Source organism: Onychostoma macrolepis, chromosome 07 (genome assembly GCF_012432095.1).
Source record: "Onychostoma macrolepis isolate SWU-2019 chromosome 07, ASM1243209v1, whole genome shotgun sequence".
In the NCBI taxonomy this organism is placed as follows: domain Eukaryota; kingdom Metazoa; phylum Chordata; class Actinopteri; order Cypriniformes; family Cyprinidae; genus Onychostoma; species Onychostoma macrolepis.
In genome coordinates, this window is record NC_081161.1 from 47,776,581 (window position 1) to 47,796,611 (window position 20,031).

General features: G+C 40.4%; 2 protein-coding genes across 5 annotated transcripts in view; both read right to left on the bottom strand.

Annotated features, from left to right (window-relative positions):
• The window catches only part of LOC131544983 (butyrophilin subfamily 2 member A2-like), a 30,723-nt gene extending 19,016 nt beyond the window's left edge, over positions 1-11,707 (bottom strand). For 3 of the 4 annotated variants that reach the window (XR_009272289.1, XR_009272290.1, XM_058783560.1), the window contains exons 1-5: positions 11,434-11,707; positions 11,265-11,321; positions 7,747-8,103; positions 2,731-2,847; positions 2,624-2,644 (exon numbers count right to left, since the gene is read on the bottom strand). Coding sequence is in view for 2 of the 4 variants with exons in the window: in XM_058783560.1 (XP_058639543.1) it covers positions 2,624-2,644; positions 2,731-2,847; positions 7,747-8,103; positions 11,265-11,319 (550 nt within the window). In the remaining 2 variants the exon portion in view is untranslated. The remainder of the gene's footprint in view (positions 1-2,623; positions 2,645-2,730; positions 2,848-7,746; positions 8,104-11,264; positions 11,322-11,433) is intronic. The other variant, XM_058783561.1, reaches the window with a different exon arrangement.
• Positions 11,708-12,239: 532 nt separating this feature from the next.
• On the bottom strand, positions 12,240-19,819 carry LOC131544381 (butyrophilin-like protein 8). The gene is made up of 7 exons (XM_058782547.1): positions 19,719-19,819; positions 19,577-19,633; positions 17,741-18,097; positions 15,947-16,075; positions 15,834-15,854; positions 15,325-15,366; positions 12,240-13,658 (listed from the first exon to the last, which is right to left on the bottom strand). The coding sequence occupies exons 2-7, from the start codon at positions 19,629-19,631 to the stop codon at positions 13,090-13,092; spliced, it is 1,173 nt and encodes a 390-aa protein (XP_058638530.1). The 5' UTR covers positions 19,632-19,633; positions 19,719-19,819; the 3' UTR covers positions 12,240-13,089.
• Positions 19,820-20,031: the final 212 nt, after the last annotated feature.

The window sequence follows — 20,031 nt, forward strand, 5'->3', positions numbered from 1 at the left end:
CTTGTGTGCAGACACCGCCGCCTCGGGAACCTTGTGTGCGGACACCGCCGCCTCGGGAACCTTGTGTGCGGACACCGCCGCCTCGGGAACCTTGTGTGCGGACACCGCCGCCTCGGGAACCTTGTGTGCGGACACCGCCGCCTCGGGAACCTTGTGCGGACACCGCCGCCTCGGGAACCTTGTGTGCGGACACCGCCGCCTCGGGAACCTTGTGTGCGGACACCGCCGCCGGGAACCTTGTGAGCGGACACCGCCGCTGGGATCCTGTGAGGATCGTGAGCGGGCACCGGCGCTTCGGGAGCTTTGTGAGCGGGCACCGCCGCCTCAGGAGCTTTGTGAGCGGGCACCACCGCCTCGAGAGGATCGTGAGCGGGCACCGCCGCTTCGGGAGCTTTGTGAGCAGGCACCGCCGCCTCGAGAGGATCGTGAGCGGGCACCGCCGCTTCGGGAAGCTTGTGAGCGGTCACCGCCGCTTCGGAAAGGCCTGAGATGAGCCCCGCCCCCTCAGAGAAAAGCTCAGCGGACATCACCGCTTCAGGAGCTTTGTGAGCGGACACCGCCACCTCGGGAACCTTGTGAGCGGACACCGCCACCTCGGGAGGATCGTGGCGGGCACCGCCGCCCGGGAACTCGTGAGCAGGCCCCGCCACCTCGGAGTCTTGTGAGCGGACACCGCCACCTCGGGAGGATCGTGAGCGGACACCGCCGCCTCGGGAGTCTTGTGAGCCGGCACCGCAGCCTCGGGAGGAGCACGAGCAGACCACGCCGCTCGCAATGACATCAGTGCACGCTTCGTATCAGCCCGGGACGCTCTGGGAGCGGGCTGGAGGTACTGGGTGCGGCAGGCGAGGCCTCTGACGCCCCTTTGATTGCCGCTGGGGGCACTGTAGCTTCGTCGGCCACTACTGGCGGCACTGGAGGCGCTGCAGCTTCGGCGAGCCCTGCCTGAGGCACCGCAGCCACCCTAGCTGGGGAACATGCCAGGAACTCCACAAATTCCCCAAACGTCAGGTGGTCCAGCCCCCTCATCCTCCACCATTTGAGGGGCTCCTCAAGGGCACTATTGAAAAGGTCCTTGAGGGCCGCATCATTGTACCCCAAACCCTCTGCTGCACCACAGAACCTCAGGGCAAACTTCCTCACATCAGTGCCCTGCTGACGGAGGGAGCTCAGGGCCTGGAACTGGAGGATGCGTTGGTAGAGGGGGCTGCTGACGTTAGAGGCTGGTGGATGGTGTGAGCCCATTCTCCGCTGAGTCCTTATTTGGCTGTTACGTTCTGTCACGGGATGGTCAAGAGATGAGGCGAGGACTCAAGTGCAGGAGAAGTGGGTCTTTTTAATAATAAAGAGAAACAAAAAATGAACAAAAACCACCCCGAGGGGGAAAAACAGGCAGGTAGGCAGAGAGCTGCAATACGTGTAAACCAACCCACACACGACATCAAACATCCAACATTAACAACGTAACAGCACAGGACTGCATACACCAGGAGACTATATGGGGAGCCAAACGAGGAGGACACAGGTGAAGTAACTGAAACAATAATGAGATAATAAGGAGGGCGGGGTCAGACAATAGACAGGAGAGCACATGGCACCAACAACAAACAACAAGCCATGTGCTAACACACGCAGTGACATCTGGTGGCCAACCAGGGCACACCAGCAGGGCCGTGACAACATTATTGATCTGCATTTTCTATAATGTATTTCTATAAAAAAAAAAATACATCCCTGATATGACTATAATTAGCATTAAACAAACAATATAATTCTTATTCTCAAGGATTAAAGATTAAACAGAAAATAAGAAAAATGATCGCACAACCACCAATTAGGTGGTGATATGCACTAAGTATGCAAATGGCCTTTGAACAGAAGAAGAAGAAAGTAGTAGTATGGTGTGCTTTTTCTTAGCGTCTGTTTCTATAGTGACTCGTCGATTCGTCGCTCTGTTGAGAATGTTTTGCCTGTTAACCGTGTACATACTCTGGGTTGAATGAACTTAATCCCGGATGCGTTTTTGGAACCAGCATAGCTTGAGTAAGCAAGGTTTGGGGTTAATCAACCGAGAGTTCAGGGTATATGTGAAGATAAGTTAACCTTGCTTTCTGGAAAAACACCCCTGTTCTGCTTTACTCTGACTATACACTCCTCAGATATTTAAGCCCAGTGCTTCCCTCTGTTAGTTGTCCAGTTGTTGTTAATGTGTACGTGTCACGCAATCACTTTCTCCTTGTTAATTATTTTTGTAAATTGTATTTTGGGATTCATCTTGGTTTGAGCATGTTTAACATCAATTTACTCCTCATAGTGTTGATTTAGAAATCAAAATTACACAGTAAAAAAAAAAAAAAAAAAGTAAAACATACTGGTCATCTTTCTGCCAGGACATAATCCTTCAATTTTACGAACATTTCCATTAACTATAAAACTCAAAACTAAAAATTCAAAATGCAGGTAAAACACCTGTAAAGTAATCGATTCCGATATTTTTTTAGAGTGTAGAGATAAGAAAAGAAGAGTTGTTTTCTCCCAGTATCTCTGTGTCTGAAAGGATCCTTGCCTGTCTGAATCTGATTCATGACTGTGTTTAGATTATAAATGAGTTCATGTTACTTACTTTCATCAGCAGGTTTCTTTCCTGCAGAACAGATCAAAAATATCAACACATGAGGGGAATAAAACATAACATGAAATCTTTAAAAATTCAATTCAACCAGATTGTACCTGTTAGTTTGTGTCTGTATTTGTAGAGGATCAACCCAACCAAACCCAGAAGAGCACAGATGAGAACGCTGAAGAAAAGAGCCTTCCATGGACCTGATGGATCTGAGAAAAAACTAACTAAATATATAGCAAAATAATATAATAATATAATAATAATATAATAATTAAGCTAAAAATTAAGTCAGCATGAAGTATAATTCACATTAGTGCTCCTGTTCAGTTCATGTATGTTCACACCAGGGGTGTATTCCCAAAAGCAGGTTATGTGACATATCCGGGTATGTTTGAGGATAAGAGAGCGGATAACCTCAGCTTTCGGTTCCAAAATCGGAGGTTACTTTCAGGGTATGTAAGTAACCATAGCAACTTGCTCTCTGAAGATAACCTGCTCCGGAGCAGCTTCTGTTCCAGGGTTAGTTCACTTCAGCGCTATCAGAGCACGCGTGATCTACTGATGAGCCTTCAGTGATCGTGACAGATAGCGCACGATATTATATATCATTACAATACAGTTATGTATATAGCCTGCTATATATATATACAGTATATATATATATATATGAGTTGTATGCTATTTTAATGATAAAGCACTAATATAAATAATAAATAAGGTTAGCCTATATATTGCTCTAATATGGTTATTATATTTTATTGGCATATATAACAGTTATCTGTATAAATTATAAAACACTATTATGACAAGGTAATGTTTAATTTATTATATTAGCCTATATATATATATATTTATTACATTTTATATTTTCATCTCACACATGGATCGGCATTTTTATTTCATTTTTCATTTTCATTTCACTTTATTTATATAGCACTTTACAACTGCACCTGCAGACCAAAGTGCTGAACAATCATGAAACAGTCATTAAAACACAAAACAGAAGACAACACACATTCAACTAACCGCAAAGACTAGCCCACACTCTCAAAGGCTAACGACAAGTAATAGTTTTTGACTTCAACTTTAAAGGCATTTAACGATACGCCCTGTCTAAGTTCCTGAGGCAGACTATTCCAGAGCTTCGGGCCTGCAACAGCAAAGGCCTGATCCCCTTTTGACTTTAAATGAGTACGAGGGACAGTAAGCAATAACTTATTATTAGATCTTAAAGACCTAGGTGTTTGACGAACAGCAATGAGCTCAGACACGTAAGCAGGGGCCAACCCATGCAATGCTTTAAAAACATATAAAAGAGTTTTATATTTTATCCTATAGCTCACGGGTAGCCATTTGAGTGAGGCTAAAATAGGAGAAATATGATGACTTTTCTTAGCACCCACTAGCAGCCTAGCTGCTGCATTCAGAACTAATTGCAAACGTGAAATAGAGGACTGGCAGGACTCCACATACAATACATTGCAATAGTCCAGACGAGACAACACAAAAGCATTAATAACCTTCTCTAAGTCTTTTCTTGACAGAATAGGCTTTAATCGAGCAATAGACCTAATCTGAAAAAAACAACTCTTTACTACAGCATTTATCTGCTTGTCAAATTTCAGATCTGGGTCAAACACCACACCTAAGTTTCTTATTTGGTCATGGCAATAATCAGACCATGAACCCAAATATGTGGACATATCTGAACAACCTCTGACAGCCAAAAACATAATCTCAGTTTTACTCTGGTTCAACTGAAGCAGATTTTGAGACAACCAGCTCTTAACCTCCTCTAAACATGCAAAGAGCAAATTCGAGCCATTTTTCTCTCCCATTGTCATAGGTAAATAGATCTGTGTATCATCCGCATACAGATGGTACGACATGCTGTATTTTTTAAAAATTGAGCCCAGGGGCAACATATACAATCAAAATAAAATAGGGCCAATAACAGAACCCTGGGGAACACCACAAATAACAGGCACTGTCGTTGAAACAAAGTTACCATATTTTACAGAGGATGATCTATGTGACAGATAAGACTTAAACCACTCTAAAACCGTCCCACGAATTCCAACTAAATGGGACAACCGATTTATAAGAATAACATGGTCTATTGTGTCAAAAGCTGCACTTAAGTCCAACAAAATCAAAGCTGCCGCATTACCTGCATCTCTGATTATGCGAAGGTCATTAACAACCCTTAAAAGTGCAGACTCAGTGCTGTGACCTACTCTAAAACCGGACTGAAATTTGTCTAATATCTCATTCCTACTTAAAAATGACATTAACTGGGAATAAACCACCTTCTCTAAAATCTTTGCTAGGCATGGGAGTTTTGAGATGGGCCGATAATTCTTCAAATCTAGAGGGTCTAAATTAGGTTTTTTAAGAAGAGGCTGAATAACCGCCTGTTTAAGGCCAGTAGGAACAACTCCATTATGAAGACTACTATTGACAATAGACGTGATACTCGGCCCAACAACATCAACCATCTCCTTAAGAAGACGTAAAGGGACCACATCACAACTACCAGATGTAGGCTTCAAACGCATAATAATATCCCTAACTTGCGCCAGAGACACCTGCTCAAAGAGCTCCAAACTCCTTACACACGCCGGTAGCATCACAGACTCAGCTGAGAATGCAGGCAGACAAGATCTAATCTTTTCGATTTTTTCCACAAAAAATGTCCGAAACATTTCACAGACCTCCAAAGAGGGGGTCAAAGTTGAACATCCAATCGGATTGAGAAGTCTATTAATTATTGAAAAAAGGGCTGCAGGGGCATTGTAATTCTGTGCAATGACATTCGAGAAATAATTTTGCCTTGCAGTTCTCACAGCAGCCTGGTAATCTGAAAAACACTGCCTCATAAATTGCAGTGAAACCTGCAGCTTATCCTTTCTCCATTTCCGTTCAGCCTTTCTGCATTCCTGCCTCAGAAAACAGGTATTGTTATTAAGCCACGGAGTAGGATTAAGTTTAGGTTTAGGTTTCCTACCCTTATATGGGGCCACTACATCTAAGATATCGGAGCAAACAGAATTGAACAATATCAACAGCTCATCTGGGCCCACAAAAGGAGAGGGAGACTCAATCACATTCACAAATGATGAGGAGTTATATACCTCAGAAAATTCTACCGCCGTGGATGACGTAATAAGACGAGAACAAAGCACACCTAACTGTGGCAACACTGGTTTGCATGGCATAGTAACATTAAAAATTACGGGCATGTGATCAGACAGACCATAGTTTAAGACATCAACATTAGAAATAGGAAGACCCAGAGATAAGACCAAGTCCAAGATATGGCCTTGCTCATGGGTTGGATTTGAAATAAATTGTGTAAAATTAAAAGAGTCCACCAGCTGTAAAAACTCAGAAACCATTGGCTTGTTTGGACAACACACATGAATATTGAAGTCCCCAAGAATTATAATGTTATCACAACTTGGCACAATATGTGATAAAAATTCAGAGAACTGCTGAATGAAATCCTTATTATATTTTGGTGGTCTGTAGACCAACACACACATTACAGATTTCCAGCCGTCATACATCATCACTTGAGCCTCAAAGCTCTGAAAGTTCATCTCTGACAAAAGACGGCATTTAAATCCCTTCTTAAAAACACATGCAAGCCCGCCACCCCGGCCAGTAGTTCTAGGGGTGCTAAAAAATGTACAGTCATATGGAGAAAGCTCAATCAGGGCGTGTGTCTCGCCAACATTAAGCCATGTTTCAGAAATAAACAAAAAATCCAAATCATGTTGTGTAAAAAAGTCATTTAAAATAAACGTTTTGTTTAAGAGTGATCTTGCGTTAACCAGAGCCATATTTACTATACTTTCAGACTCCCGCGTAGACGATGACGCTCCAACCGAGACAACAGCCGACTCAATATAACGCAAATTGTTAGTAGTTACTCCTCTCGAAACTTTGTGTCGCTGAGTCACAGCCCGGGGAGATGGTATACAAAAGTTCGGACAAACTGAACGTAAGCAGGAGAGTCTCTCACTCGAACAGTCTCCCGAAGACAGCAGGCGACTCTCCGACATCCATGATGCTCTAGCTTTCACAGCGAAACCCGCCCGTCTGCCCCGCTTCCGACGGCGATTGCTCCGAATCCGCCGTGATCGCCGGTGCCCACACTCTAGGCCAAGCCAGGGTTCCACTGGCATAGAAGGCATGGTAAAAACAACACTTTCCACTACGAGAGAGATCGTTCATCACTGCACGAATGTGAAGCAAAGTATTGCAGTCATAAGTCCAGAGAGAGTAATTAGGGCTGATAAAACATACAAATAAAACAAAAAACATTAAAATAGACAGTACGCAACGACGGCCAGCCAACACACATGGCGCCATCTTGTGATTATATTTTTATTATATTTTTATAATAAAAATACATATCTGTTATGACTTAATACATAATTAGCATCAAACAAACAATATAATTCTTATTCTCAAGGATTAAAGATTAAACGGAAAAAGAAACAAAAAAAGATTGCAAAACCATCAGTTAGGTGGCGATATGCACTAAGCATAAGCCCTACATGACCTTTGAACGGAAGAAGAAGAAAGAAGCAGTATGGCGTGCTTATTCTTAGCGTCCGTTTCCATAGTGACTCGTCGACTCGTCGCTCTGATGAGAATGTCTTGAGTCTTAACCAGGAACATACTCTGAGCTGAATGAACTTACTCCTGGACGCATTTCTGGAACAACATACCTCAAGTAAGCAAGGTTTGGGGTTAATCAACCGAAAGTTCAGGGTTTATCTGACGGTAAGTTAACCATGCTTTCTGGAATACACCCCAGGCTTGGCATCATGATGTTAAACAAAGTTTTCCAAAATTAAATTCAATGTCAGTCTGTTCTTCTCAAAAAGCTACTGGATGGGGCTGATGATGGAAGGGAAACGCGATTTTTACCGAGTAGAATGCCATTGCGATTTCAGAACGTGGCGGCCCGAATGAATATGCTGTCCAGGGGCCCAGAAACTGTAGTGGCGCCCCTGGTTTGGAGCAATATGACAGAGAGACATTTCTACAGGAGAATTATTCAATGAGATGTAGATCTATAAAAACATAATGAATTGTGGTTTTTGACTCACCAGTGATTTTGAGATCTACCACTTTGCTGTCATATACTGTGTCTCCACTCGCATAACAGTGAAATGGACCTTCATCCTGAAATGTGAGTTTCTCCAGCCGTAGAGAGACGTCTCCATCCTTCAGTCCACCAGACTGATCTGACCGCAGAGTCAAAGAGGTTCGGTTCCTGAAACACTCCTGGACGTCCTGGATCTTCCCGTGATTATAGAGCAGAACAGGGTTGTTGAAGTCGTGACGGTACCAGCGGATCTCCAGAGCTTCAGCATTCTCAGGAGGAGAGATCCAGCAGGACAGAATCACTGAGGATCCCACATGAGCCACTACAGGATCAGCAGGAACCACTACAGTGAACGACTCTGACAGACACAGAAAGAGACGCTCAATTAAATATACAGTGTGTTAGTCTTCAGTCTGTATTTATTTAAAATAAGTTTCATTTATCATATAAAATATATATAAAGTGTAAATTTAATTCATAATTTTTCTGTGAATTTTGACAGTCATTTTACTAGGAATCTATGCATTTGGGAAATTCACGTGGAATTTTACGTTCAGATTGTGAATTCACAAATTCTTCCACATTGATGAACAGAAAACTGATCTCTTTTAATGTGAATCCTGTGCTTCATACATCGCTACACTATTGACTATAAAACTTACATCTGACGTTTTTGTTTGCAAAATATCTCGCTTTACTTAACAGTAGGGAGAGTGAGGGACGGTTGCAACACTTTTAGCATTTCCTTCAGTTTCTCAGAGTCGGTTTGTGTTGGAAAGCCAAAATTGTAATACAATAAAACCACATCTATCAGCTACTCACCTACACTGCTGTAATATGTGTTCATATGATAATATACGTATGCAATTTATACTTGAATAGACAAAGTCAAATGTTATAACTGACCCCACAACAGGGGATGGTTGCAACATTCATTAAAATGTAATTAAAACCATTCTTAAATATAACTTTGGGATTTCTTTATCTTATTTGTGCACACAGGGTTAAATTTGCTGTATAAAAAAGAATAGTAAATGGAAAAACATTTTCAACAAACAACCATGTTTTGATTAAATATTACAATACATTTGAACTACAAAATACTTCTGTTCACTTCTGTGAAAGTTCAGTGAACTGGGGCCAGCTGCATACAAATAGTCACTATGTTAAGACTGACTTAAGATCTAGTTTGACCAATAACAGTTAACCAAGTGATAATCTGTCTTACTTTTCAAATTCAATTTAAGCAAATCTCCTGACAAACTGACTTTATAAGTGTGTGTGTGTGTGTGTGTGTGTGTGTGTGTGTGTGTGCGTTTTTGTGAAAAGTCAGGACATAGATGTGTATAATGACAAGGGTATGCCAGGTATTACAAGGTGAAGGTGACATCTCAGGACATTGACCCATGTCCCCACTTTTCAAAACGCTTATAAATCACACAGAATGGGGTTTTTTTGGGGAAAGTTGAAATGCACAGTCTCCTGTAAGGGGTAGGTTTAGGTGTGGGGTTGGTGTAGGGCAATAGCACATACAGTAAGTACAGTATAAAAACCATTACATCTATGGAGAGTCCCCACTTTTCACAAAAACGAACGTGTGTGTGTGTGAGAGTGTGTGTGTGTGTGTGTGTGTGTGTGTGTGTGTGTGTGTGTGTGTGTGTGTGTGAGAGAGAGAGTGTGTGAGTGTGTGAGAGTGTGTGTGTGTGTGACAAAGAGAGGGTGAGAATGAAGAAAATTAGTCCAGACACAGAAAGACACGTTCAGTGAAATATACAGTGTGTTCGTCTAACAAGTTGTTAAACTGTGTTACTGATAAAATCGTCAGAGTAGCACTAATGTTAGCACTTATGTTAAAGTGTGTGCAAACTGTCTGTGAGGGAGAGAGAGCGGGAGAGATACAGTATGTGCTTCCTGTACATAATAAAGTAATTTTGTGGCATAAACATGGACATGATCTGTCATTTTTATCATATTGTTTACTATATTTATTTATTTGGCCAGTGTCGTTGTGGGTTTTGGTTATTTTTGCTGTTGTAAGACCTTTGAAATAACAGAAATCATTTGGCGAAGTGATACGGTCATGTAATGCGGTCAAGAGCTGCCTGGAACTACGTTCGCCGTGCGTTTCCCTGAAAATAATTGCACACCTCAGAACGTTCGTCAGCCAATCAGATTCAAGCATTCAACAGCCCGTAGTATAATACTATTCGTTCACCTCATCTAGACTGTCACGAATCCGGTCTGTGGCCTTCTGCCCGATAGACACCAGACGTCGCCCTTCCATCGAATTGACTCTTGCACTACACTACTGTTGCATGTCACCCACGGACTACAATACCCATCATCCATTGCACTGATGACGCGCACACACACACACACACACACAGCTGATTGCACTGATCACACAGCTTATATAAACCATGGACGTCCTTGCACAGATAGCCGAGTATTGTTCTGCGTATAGCTCTAGTGTTAGCTGCCTTACCGAGCCATTCTGTGTTTTCTGTTTAGTTCCTGTATTGTCTGCGTTTATTGCTCTCCTAGTGATAGCACTCTAGTGTCTGGTTCATCTAGTCATTTCGTGTTGCCTTTTCCTGTTTGCTGTTCTCCTGCCTTTGTATCTTGGATTAACCCTTTGCCTTCCACTTGGACTCTGTTTGCCCCTGCCTGGACCATTGCTCATGTACCTGGATTACTCCTCTCGACTAGCCCTCTGGATATTGTTCGCCGATCGAAGACCAAGCCCGTTTATTTGAGTACTCATCTGTCTTGTCCTCAATATACCTGTTTGCCATTGTTTGAACCATGCCTGTTATGACCATGTCTCTGTCTAATAAAGCTTTGCAAATGAATCTGCACGTCTCACGTCTCATCAGCCCCGTTACAGAGACTGTGTGAAATACAGTGAATAACGGCGTTATAAATAAACTGTTTCCCCCGTTACAACGCCGTTACCGTTACTGACAATACAATGTGGCGTTACTATATTATATTATTAGAATTTAATTTTTCAGTTCATCTGAATGTATGCACAGTGTAGCTGTATTTGACATACCATAAACTCTAGTGTGAAGCGCACAACTCACCGTCGCTTTCTCTCACAGACACGCACGCAAAGAAAGATACAGAGCGAGAGAGTCTTTCATAACATGAAGAAGTGACGCGCTACATGTAAACGATATTCTGACTGACTGATACTAAGTGTCAGTAGATAAATAGTGCAGATTAATGTACAATGTTTTATAATAATAATTTATTATTTTTAGTGTCAATTTCATTAATTTAACATTTAATATTGGGGGCATCCAAAGTTATTTGACATTTGACTTTTTTTTTTAAAGTAACGCAATAGTTACTTTCCCTGGTAATTACTTTTATAATGATGTAACTCAGTTACTAACTCAGTTACTATTTGTGAGAAGTAACTATAACTAATTACTTTTTAACGTGCCCAACACTGGTGAAATATGTAGCTAAGCCATAAAACTGAATGAAATACAAATGTGTTAGTGTTCTTACCTGAAGCCTCTATGAGGAGATTCACCAGTAAAGTGATAATAATAATCGACGACATGCCTGTGAGAATACAGACAGACTCACATGACAATCTCAAACTCTGAGGGAGATTCGGATATGAGAGATTATTAATCGATATCGTCTGTCGTATTCAAAAAGCAATCAAACTCACCGGAGACAAAGACTCGTCCACATAAATTAGTTCAGGAGAATTTGATCCATTAGACACAACGATAGAGTCAAATATAAATAATAAACAGACGAAAATCAGTCAGAATCAAACACACGCCTGATTTTTTTCCTTCTGCTTTACTTTCAGTTTCTGAAGTCCGATGATGCATCAGTGTCAGATGTCATCAGATGATGGATACGCTTCTTATTCGCTGAGATTATGTTAGATGTGATTTTATGTAATGATGTTTGCGTGTTTTCTGTTGTTATGAGGCGTGCGAGGCAACTGAACATAATGAAACATCCACACAGATCTTCTTTGTTCTGTTCCTGTGTTTGACTCATGGACAGCTTCCGGAAATTTACATATGGACATCAAGGTTTGCGTTTTGTTTGAACCTGTTGGATCTGATCCTCTATAGGGTTAGGAAGGGATTGATTCTTGAGACTTTGAGAATAATGCTGTATTGGAAATCTCCAGAAACTGAAATCAAATGGGTTATTTTAATTAGCAGAAGACCAAAATAGTGACATATTATGATAAATACTTTAGTAAACTACACTTTAGAGAGAGAGGGAAAAACAACAACAACAGCAAAAACGTGTGTGTGAGTGTGATAGTGATGTGTTTCATGCATTTACAAATGTATTGTGTCACATTTATGTTGATATTCACAACACTACAGGCACAGAAAAGGAGCGCCACCTACAGACAGGTAAGGGAACGTTCAGTCCACTGATGACCAAGAAATCTCCCAATAATAACCAACTGTTACGTTTTTCTTATATCATATTCCTATTCTTAAATTCTTTTATCAGAATCAGTCCTCCGCAAGATGACCAAGAAGGAGTAAGAAATCAAATGAAGACGCCTCGAAGAAGGTGAACACCTGCCTTCTGAGCAGCGTCTGTGGACAGGTATCTCACACGCCGTCACGTCTGCTCTTGTGTTTGGAGTCTATATTGAGAAGCTGGTCTGTTGTGTCAGCTTGGATTTTGTTCAGCTCACATAACTATCATATGACTTCAGAACACTTAGAATAAAGGTCATTTAGAATACTGTTAGAATGCTTTACTGGTGCTTTATATCATATATGATATTAAAACAGTCCCAGTCCCCATTATGGAAAAGAGTTCAGTGCTTGAGAAAGACCCTTTATTATATGCTGAAGACTGTAAAACAATTCACCTCATCATCTCTGTAGACAGAAGCTGAACGTTCACCATTTCATACATTCACATTTATACCGTTAAATTATTCCACTGTTTAGTGTGAAAAGTAAATGCACAGTGTTGGGTAAGAAATACTGTACCCGGTTTTCCTACATGTACATAAGAATGACCCATAAATATATGATCAGGAAAAATTTTCTTGTAATCCTGAACACTTCAGTTAGATACTTCAGGTGTGCTTCATTGGGTTTGGAGCTGAACTCTGCAGGACAGTGAACCTCCAGCACTGAGCTGTCCATCTCTGTTCTACACACACTTGAGTTCTTTACAACCACTTGAACACTTTGACCAAATATCAGAAATACGTCATGTAAGTATACTGGGAGTCAAACCTCTGATCTTGAGATTGGCTGAAGGTTAGTGTTTTTGTCTTCTTTATGTCCAGTTTAAACACACTGCAATGGTCAGTCAGGTGACTGAGCTGCTAGTTAATCAGTAAAAGTTTACTTGACTCTACAAATATTGGACAATCCAGGATTTCAAGCTCACTTGGATCACCCACACCAGGATTGAACAGAGGAACGACTGATCCAGAGAATCTGCTGCTGATGGTCAGGAGATGTTTTCTCTCTGTGACGTTGTAAAATGACAGCTGACCGTCATCATAATCTAACAGAACTCCCAGTCGCTCAGGTCTCGGGGTCAGTGAGAGTATAATTGATTGGTCAGTGTTGGTGTGAAAGCCATGAGGACCGTCTGAACACAAGAACCAGAAACCAGCTGATGGAGTTACAGCAGATCTGTGTTTTGAAGTAAAACTTCCCTCTTTCACCACACCAATTAACCAGTAGTGTTTGGGAGGTGTATTGTCTCGTGTCAGATCCACCTCCCAATAGTGACGACCAGAAGTGAATCTCTGGGCTCCAAATGCACATAATTCATATGGAAATCCCTCTCCAGTGTGATTATATTCTGGACCGTCCCTCACGATTTTACAGTCCTTAGAAACCGTCAGATCTGGATGTGAACGCTCACGGTCAATACTGATCTCAACTGTGAGGAAAAAATGCATCAGCAACCATTATTAATCCTTATGTATATGAGATGATATTTACACACACAGATTATAATATAAAGTAGAATGTCGTGGAAAAGTTCATTTATTTCAGTAATTCAACTCAAATTATGAAACTCGTGTATTAAATAAATTCAATGCACACAGACTGAAGTAGTTTAAGTCTTTGGTTCTTTTAATTGTGATGATTTTGGCTCACATTTAACAAAAACCCACCAATTCACTCTCAACAAATTAGAATATGGTGACATGCCAATCAGCTGATCAACTCAAAACACCTGCAAAGGTTTCCTGAGCCTTCAAAATGGTCTCAGTTTGGTTCACTAGGCTACACAATCATGAGGAAGACTGCTGATCTGACAGTTGTCCAGAAGACAATCATTGACACCCTTCACAAGGAGGGTAAGCCACAAACATTCATTGCCAAAGAAGCTGGCTGTTCACAGAGTGCTGTATCCAAGCATGTTAACAGAAAGTTGAGTGGAAGGAGAAAGTGTGGAAGAAAAAGATGCACAACCAACCGAGAGAACCGCAGCCTTATGAGGATTGTCAAGCAAAATCGATTCAAGAATTTGGGTGAACTTCACAAGGAATGGACTGAGGCTGGGGTCAAGGCATCAAGAGCCGCCACACACAGACGTGTCGAGGAATTTGGCTACAGTTGTCGTATTCCTCTTGTTAAGCCGCTCCTGAACCACAGACAACGTCAGAGGCGTCTTACCTGGGCTAAGGAGAAGAAGAACTGGACTGTTGCCCAGTGGTCCAAAGTCCTCTTTTCAGATGAGAGCAAGTTTTGTATTTCATTTGGAAACCAAGGTCCTAGAGTCTGGAGGAAGGGTGGAGAAGCTCATAGCCCAAGTTGCTTGAAGTCCAGTGTTAAGTTTCCACAGTCTGTGATGATTTGGGGTGCAATGTCATCTGCTGGTGTTGGTCCATTGTGTTTTTGTCACTGCACCCGTTTACCAATAAATTTTGGAGCACTTCATGCTTCCTTCTGCTGACCAGCTTTTTAAAGATGCTGATTTCATTTTCCAGCAGGATTTGGCACCTGCCCACACTGCCAAAAGCACCAAAAGTTGGTTAAATGACCATGGTGTTGGTGTGCTTGACTGGCCAGCAAACTCACCAGACCTGAAGCCCAGAGAGAATCTATGAGGTATTGTCAAGAGGAAAATGAGAAACAAGAGACCAAAACATGCAGATGAGCTGAAGGCCACTGTCAAAGAAACCTGGGCTTCCATACCACCTCAGCAGTGCCACAAACTGATCACCTCCATGCCACGCCGAATTGAGGCAGTAATTAAAGCAAAAGGAGCCCCTACCAAGTATTGAGTACATATACAGTAAATGAGCATACTTTCCAGAAGGCCAACAATTCACTTTTTTTTTTTTTTATTAGTCTTATGAAGTATTCTACTTTGTTGAGAGTGAATTGGTGGGTTTTTGTTAAATGCGAGCCAAAATCATAACAATTAAAAGAACCAAAGACTTAAACTACTTCAGTCTGTGTGCATTGAATTTATTAAATACACGAGTTTCACAATTTGAGTTGAATTACTGAAATAAATGAACTTTTCCACGACATTCTAATTTATTGAGATGCACCTGTATATGATGAAATATATGCATATATAACTGAGATACCTGCATGTTTCCTCAGTTCTTCTATAATTGCATCTCCCACAACTACAATAAAAAAAAAGATATATAATTTGTGAGTAAACTACAGTTATAATTGAGAAAAAATACAGTATCACTATACAACAGAAATTAGTCTGTTCTGGAAAGTAAATAACAGTAATAACAATAATAATAATAAGAGAATAATTGTGTGAGAGTAGGAATGTCACACAAGAGGCTCTTTATTCTGATAACATGATTTACAAAGTATGATAAATTATGTGATAAATTGTAAGAATACAAAACAGAAACATTTTCACTGATGCTTTCAGACCTCTGGATGTTACTGTATGAAATAAACTGGTTCATAAATAAACCACATTGAATTACATTTAATCCTCTCAGACATTGACTGTCATAAAAACACAGACTACTTTAGCTGTATCAGAAAGTCTTCTCAGAAACAGGCATGTTCTCCCAGTAACACTGTCTGACAGGTTCATCAGATTCATAAATAAGTTCATGTTACTTACTTGCTAAAGGTTGTTTCTTCCCTGCAGAGCAGATAAAAAAATATCAACACATGAGATGCATGAAACAAAAACCTCCTATACTACATCTTTAAAATCTTTCAGCCAGATTGTACCTGTTAGTTTGTGTCTGTATCTGTAGAGGATCAACCCAACCAACCCCAGAAGAGTGAAGATGAGGAGGGTGAAGAAAAGAGCCTTCCATGGACCTGATGGATCCGCTGGATCTGAGACAGAACTCCTCTCTGGAACAAAATGTATAAATTAATAAAATGTATAGCAAAATATAGAAATTATAATAATAAAGTTTACATAATAAAATAGCAACAACCGTGTAAGTACAAAAGACTTGAGAACACACTGAACGCATCACATGGACCATCACTGAATCTGATGAACACCAGTGGAAAGAAAGTCACATGGGTTTGGAGCAACATGATGGAGAGTAATTAGACTATTCTATTAATGAGGCATAGATCCATGAAAATGTGTATGTATGCAGTGCAAAAGCAAAAACTGTGAGGAAAGCTACAATTCCAGACAGGAGCACGCGGAGATGCTAACAGACCACTGAACCAGCCGCCGTAACCTGACTGCAGAACACAGTAAAACACACATTTTTAAAAAAGTAAATAAAAACAGTCTGAGTGTGTCAAGTGAGCGGTTTCCCTGTCAGAGAGAATATTCTTGTCTGATGCCCATATGTACATAAACACCACTGACCATGGAAACTCCTATAAAACTCTTGCCAGACATGGAACTACAGATGTGGCCATTAAGAATCTGCTTTTTTTCTCGTGGTCGCACGCGATTTGTCACACATGATCACAGAGCTCCATGCAGGTGCTTTTTTAGATTTTTTAAAGCATTGTTGTGCTTCACACAATATCCACCAGGTGGTGCAATATGTCTTACAATAATGTTTGTCACATCATAGATAATGTTTCCACATCACTGATCATGTCTTCCCTGTGTTAGAGCATTCCCTGTGGTCCTGCGTGCCACGGCGTGGTCACTCACGATCCTTTCCATCTAAACACGCATTCTCAGTAGCCACATCTTACTTAAATGTGCTTGTGCATAAAGCTATCAATGCGCAGAGAGCACACACACACGGTTAATAATGGACTCGCAGGTGTCTAATAATGTATGACTCCTGTATGTCATTTCAATCATCTTTACCTTGATTATTAGCAGCATCCTTCCCTGGCACCACCGCTGAGGAGTGACATGGGCTGGGGAGTTAAGTTCTGATATGTTGTAGCCACGGTGGGATCGGATTATTATTATTATTTTTACTTGCCCTCTTCATTGTCCTCCACCCTTTCCCAATTTTGATGACATTATTATTATTATTATTATGCTTAATATTCTTATGGTTATTGTTGCTAAAAACATTTGTTGTCTCTATTACTATTATTATTATCTGTCATGGGGTTATGTTTTTGGTACATGTAAACATTGTCACATTCTTTACTTGCATAATAAAAAAATAAAATAAAATAAAATGTCATAAATGTTTGCACAATGAAAAAAAAAAAAAACTTTACTGGTGAGATACTGGTTTGCTTTATTCAGCCCATACAGTGGCTCTTTAGGGGCGATAGAGAAATTGCCCATTTCAGATAAGATTTGAGGATGCTGATAGGCTAAATTGTATGCCATGTCTTGAATATGTTCACAGCAATTGGCTAAACTGCTAAACCCGCCTCTTGTGAGCAATTTATCAAGCGCCCCAGAGCTGAACTTGAGACATATACTTTATGTAAAGCATATATGTTGCACTGATGATTTTCTATAATATCATATCATACAAACATGATATTATATAATTTATTATTATTATTTTGTGTGTGTGGCCACTCTTTTGGCCAGCCGCCACTGATAATGAATTGTGGTTTTTGACTCACCAGTGATTTTGAGATCTACTACTTTGCTGCCATATGAACTTTCTCCACTCGCATAACAGTGAAATGGACCTTCATCCTGAAATGTGAGTTTCTCCAGCCGTAGAGAGACGTCTCCATCCTTCAGTCCACCAGACTGATCTGACCGCAGAGACAAAGAGGTTCGGTTCCTGAAACACTCCTGGATGTCCTGGATCTTCCCGTGATTATAGAGCAGAACAGGGTTGTTGAAGTCGTGACGGTACCAGCGGATCTCCAGAGCTTCAGCGGTCTCAGGAGGAGAGATCCAGCAGGGCAGAATCACTGAGGATCCCACATGAGCCTCTACAGGATCAGCAGGAACCACTACAGTGAACGACTCTGACACAGAAAGACGGTGAAATATACAGTGTGTTAGTCTTCAGTCTGTATTTATTTAAAATAAGTTTAATTTATCATATAAAATATATATAAAGTGTAAATTTAATTCATCATTGTTCTGTGAATTTTGACAGTCATTTTACTAGGAATCTATGCATTTGGGAAATTCACGTGGAATTTTACGTTCAGATTGTGAATTCACAAATTCTTCCACATTGATGAACAGAAAACTGATCTCTTTTAATGTGAATCCTGTGCTTCATACATCGCTACACTATTGACTATAAAACCTACATCTGACGTTTTTGTTTGCAAAATATCTCGCTTTACTTAACAGTAGGGAGAGTGAGGGACGGTTGCAACACTTTTAGCATTTCCTTCAGTTTCTCAGAGTCGGTTTGTGTTGGAAAGCCAAAATTGTAATACAATAAAACCACATCTATCAGCTACTCACCTACACTGCTGTAATATGTGTTCATATGATAATATACGTATACAATTTATACTTGAATAGACAAAGTCAAATGTTATAACTGACCCCACAACAGGGGATGGTTGCAACATTCATTAAAATGTAATTAAAACCATTCTTAAATATAACTTTGGGATTTCTTTATCTTATTTGTGCACACAGGGTTAAATTTGCTGTATAAAAAAGAATAGTAAATGGAAAAACATTTTCAACAAACAACCATGTTTTGATTAAATATTACAATACATTTGAACTACAAAATATTAATTTAATCAAAATCAAAACACTGAAATTTAATAATAGCCTACTTCTGTTCACTTCTGTGAAAGTTCAGTGAACTGGGGCCAGCTGCATACAAATAGTCACTATGTTAAGACTGACTTAAGATCTAGTTTGACCAATAACAGTTAACCAAGTGATAATCTGTCTTACTTTTCAAATTCAATTTAAGCAAATCTCCTGACAAACTGACTTTATAAGTGTGTGTGTGTGTGTGTGTGTGTGTGTGTGTGTGTGTGTGAGAGAGAGAGAGTGTGTGAGTGTGTGTGTGTGAGACAAAGAGAGGGTGAGAGTGAAGAAAATTAGTCCACCTTAGACTCGAACCTGTTTTCTTAAATAAAAAAGGAGAGATACCTAACTGTTGAAAGGGGTTCAAGTGTGTAATGTTATGGGGCAAGCTTTTACATCAGTGCTGTGGTAAGGGACAGCATGCTGGGACAACAACAACGTGTTGCAACTCTCCCTACACTGACAGCCGTGATAAAACTTTGTGTATTATCTTGACAATATCTTTGACACATGCTAGCTATGTCTATTAGAAGAAAACAGTGATTAAAATTATATGACTTCACAATGCTTCACACAAGCACCTTAGGCAGTATGACAAAAAAAAAAAAAAACATAAAAAAATACTTTTAAAATATGAATGTCTTTATCTCCTCAGGCCTGTATAGAATATTAAAGCCATAAAACTGACTGAAATCCAAACATGTTTGTGGTGTTCTTACCAGAGGTCTCTACGAGGAGATTCAGCAGTAAAGCGATGATAATAATCGACAACATGCCTGTGAGAATACAGACAGACTCAAACTCAAGTGATATGAGACACAATCGATCAGACTGTTGTATTCAAAGACGAAACACACTCACCGGAGACAAAGATCGCTGATATCAAGTATATTCAAATATAAATTATAAAATAGATGAAAATCAGTGAGAATCTAAACGCACTCCTGAATGTCCTGTTTTACTTTCGCTTTCTAAAAATAACGCCAGGTGATGCCTCGCTGTGATTAAGTGTAAAGGTATTTGGGGGGTGAACTTACATGTGTCAGTGTTTTCTGTTGTTATGAGGCAATTGAATGTAATGGAAAATACACATTTGCCACTTTGACATGTAACATGTATGAGATTTCCCCACATTTTCTCCTGTTATATTACAGTAAAAGCCTGCCCTGCAGTA

Bases quoted from the DNA above. Each gene is read 5' to 3' on its own strand.
- LOC131544381 (XM_058782547.1), bottom strand. From the start codon at position 19,631: ATGTTGTCGATTATTATCATCGCTTTACTGCTGAATCTCCTCGTAGAG. The intron at 18,098-19,576 runs GTAAGAACACCA...TTTCTGTGTCAG, and splicing joins TCTCCTCGTAGAGACCTCTG to AGTCGTTCACTGTAGTGGTT. The intron at 15,367-15,833 runs GTAAGTAACATG...TTTTTATTGTAG, and splicing joins GAAGAAACAACCTTTAGCAA to TTGTGGGAGATGCAATTATA.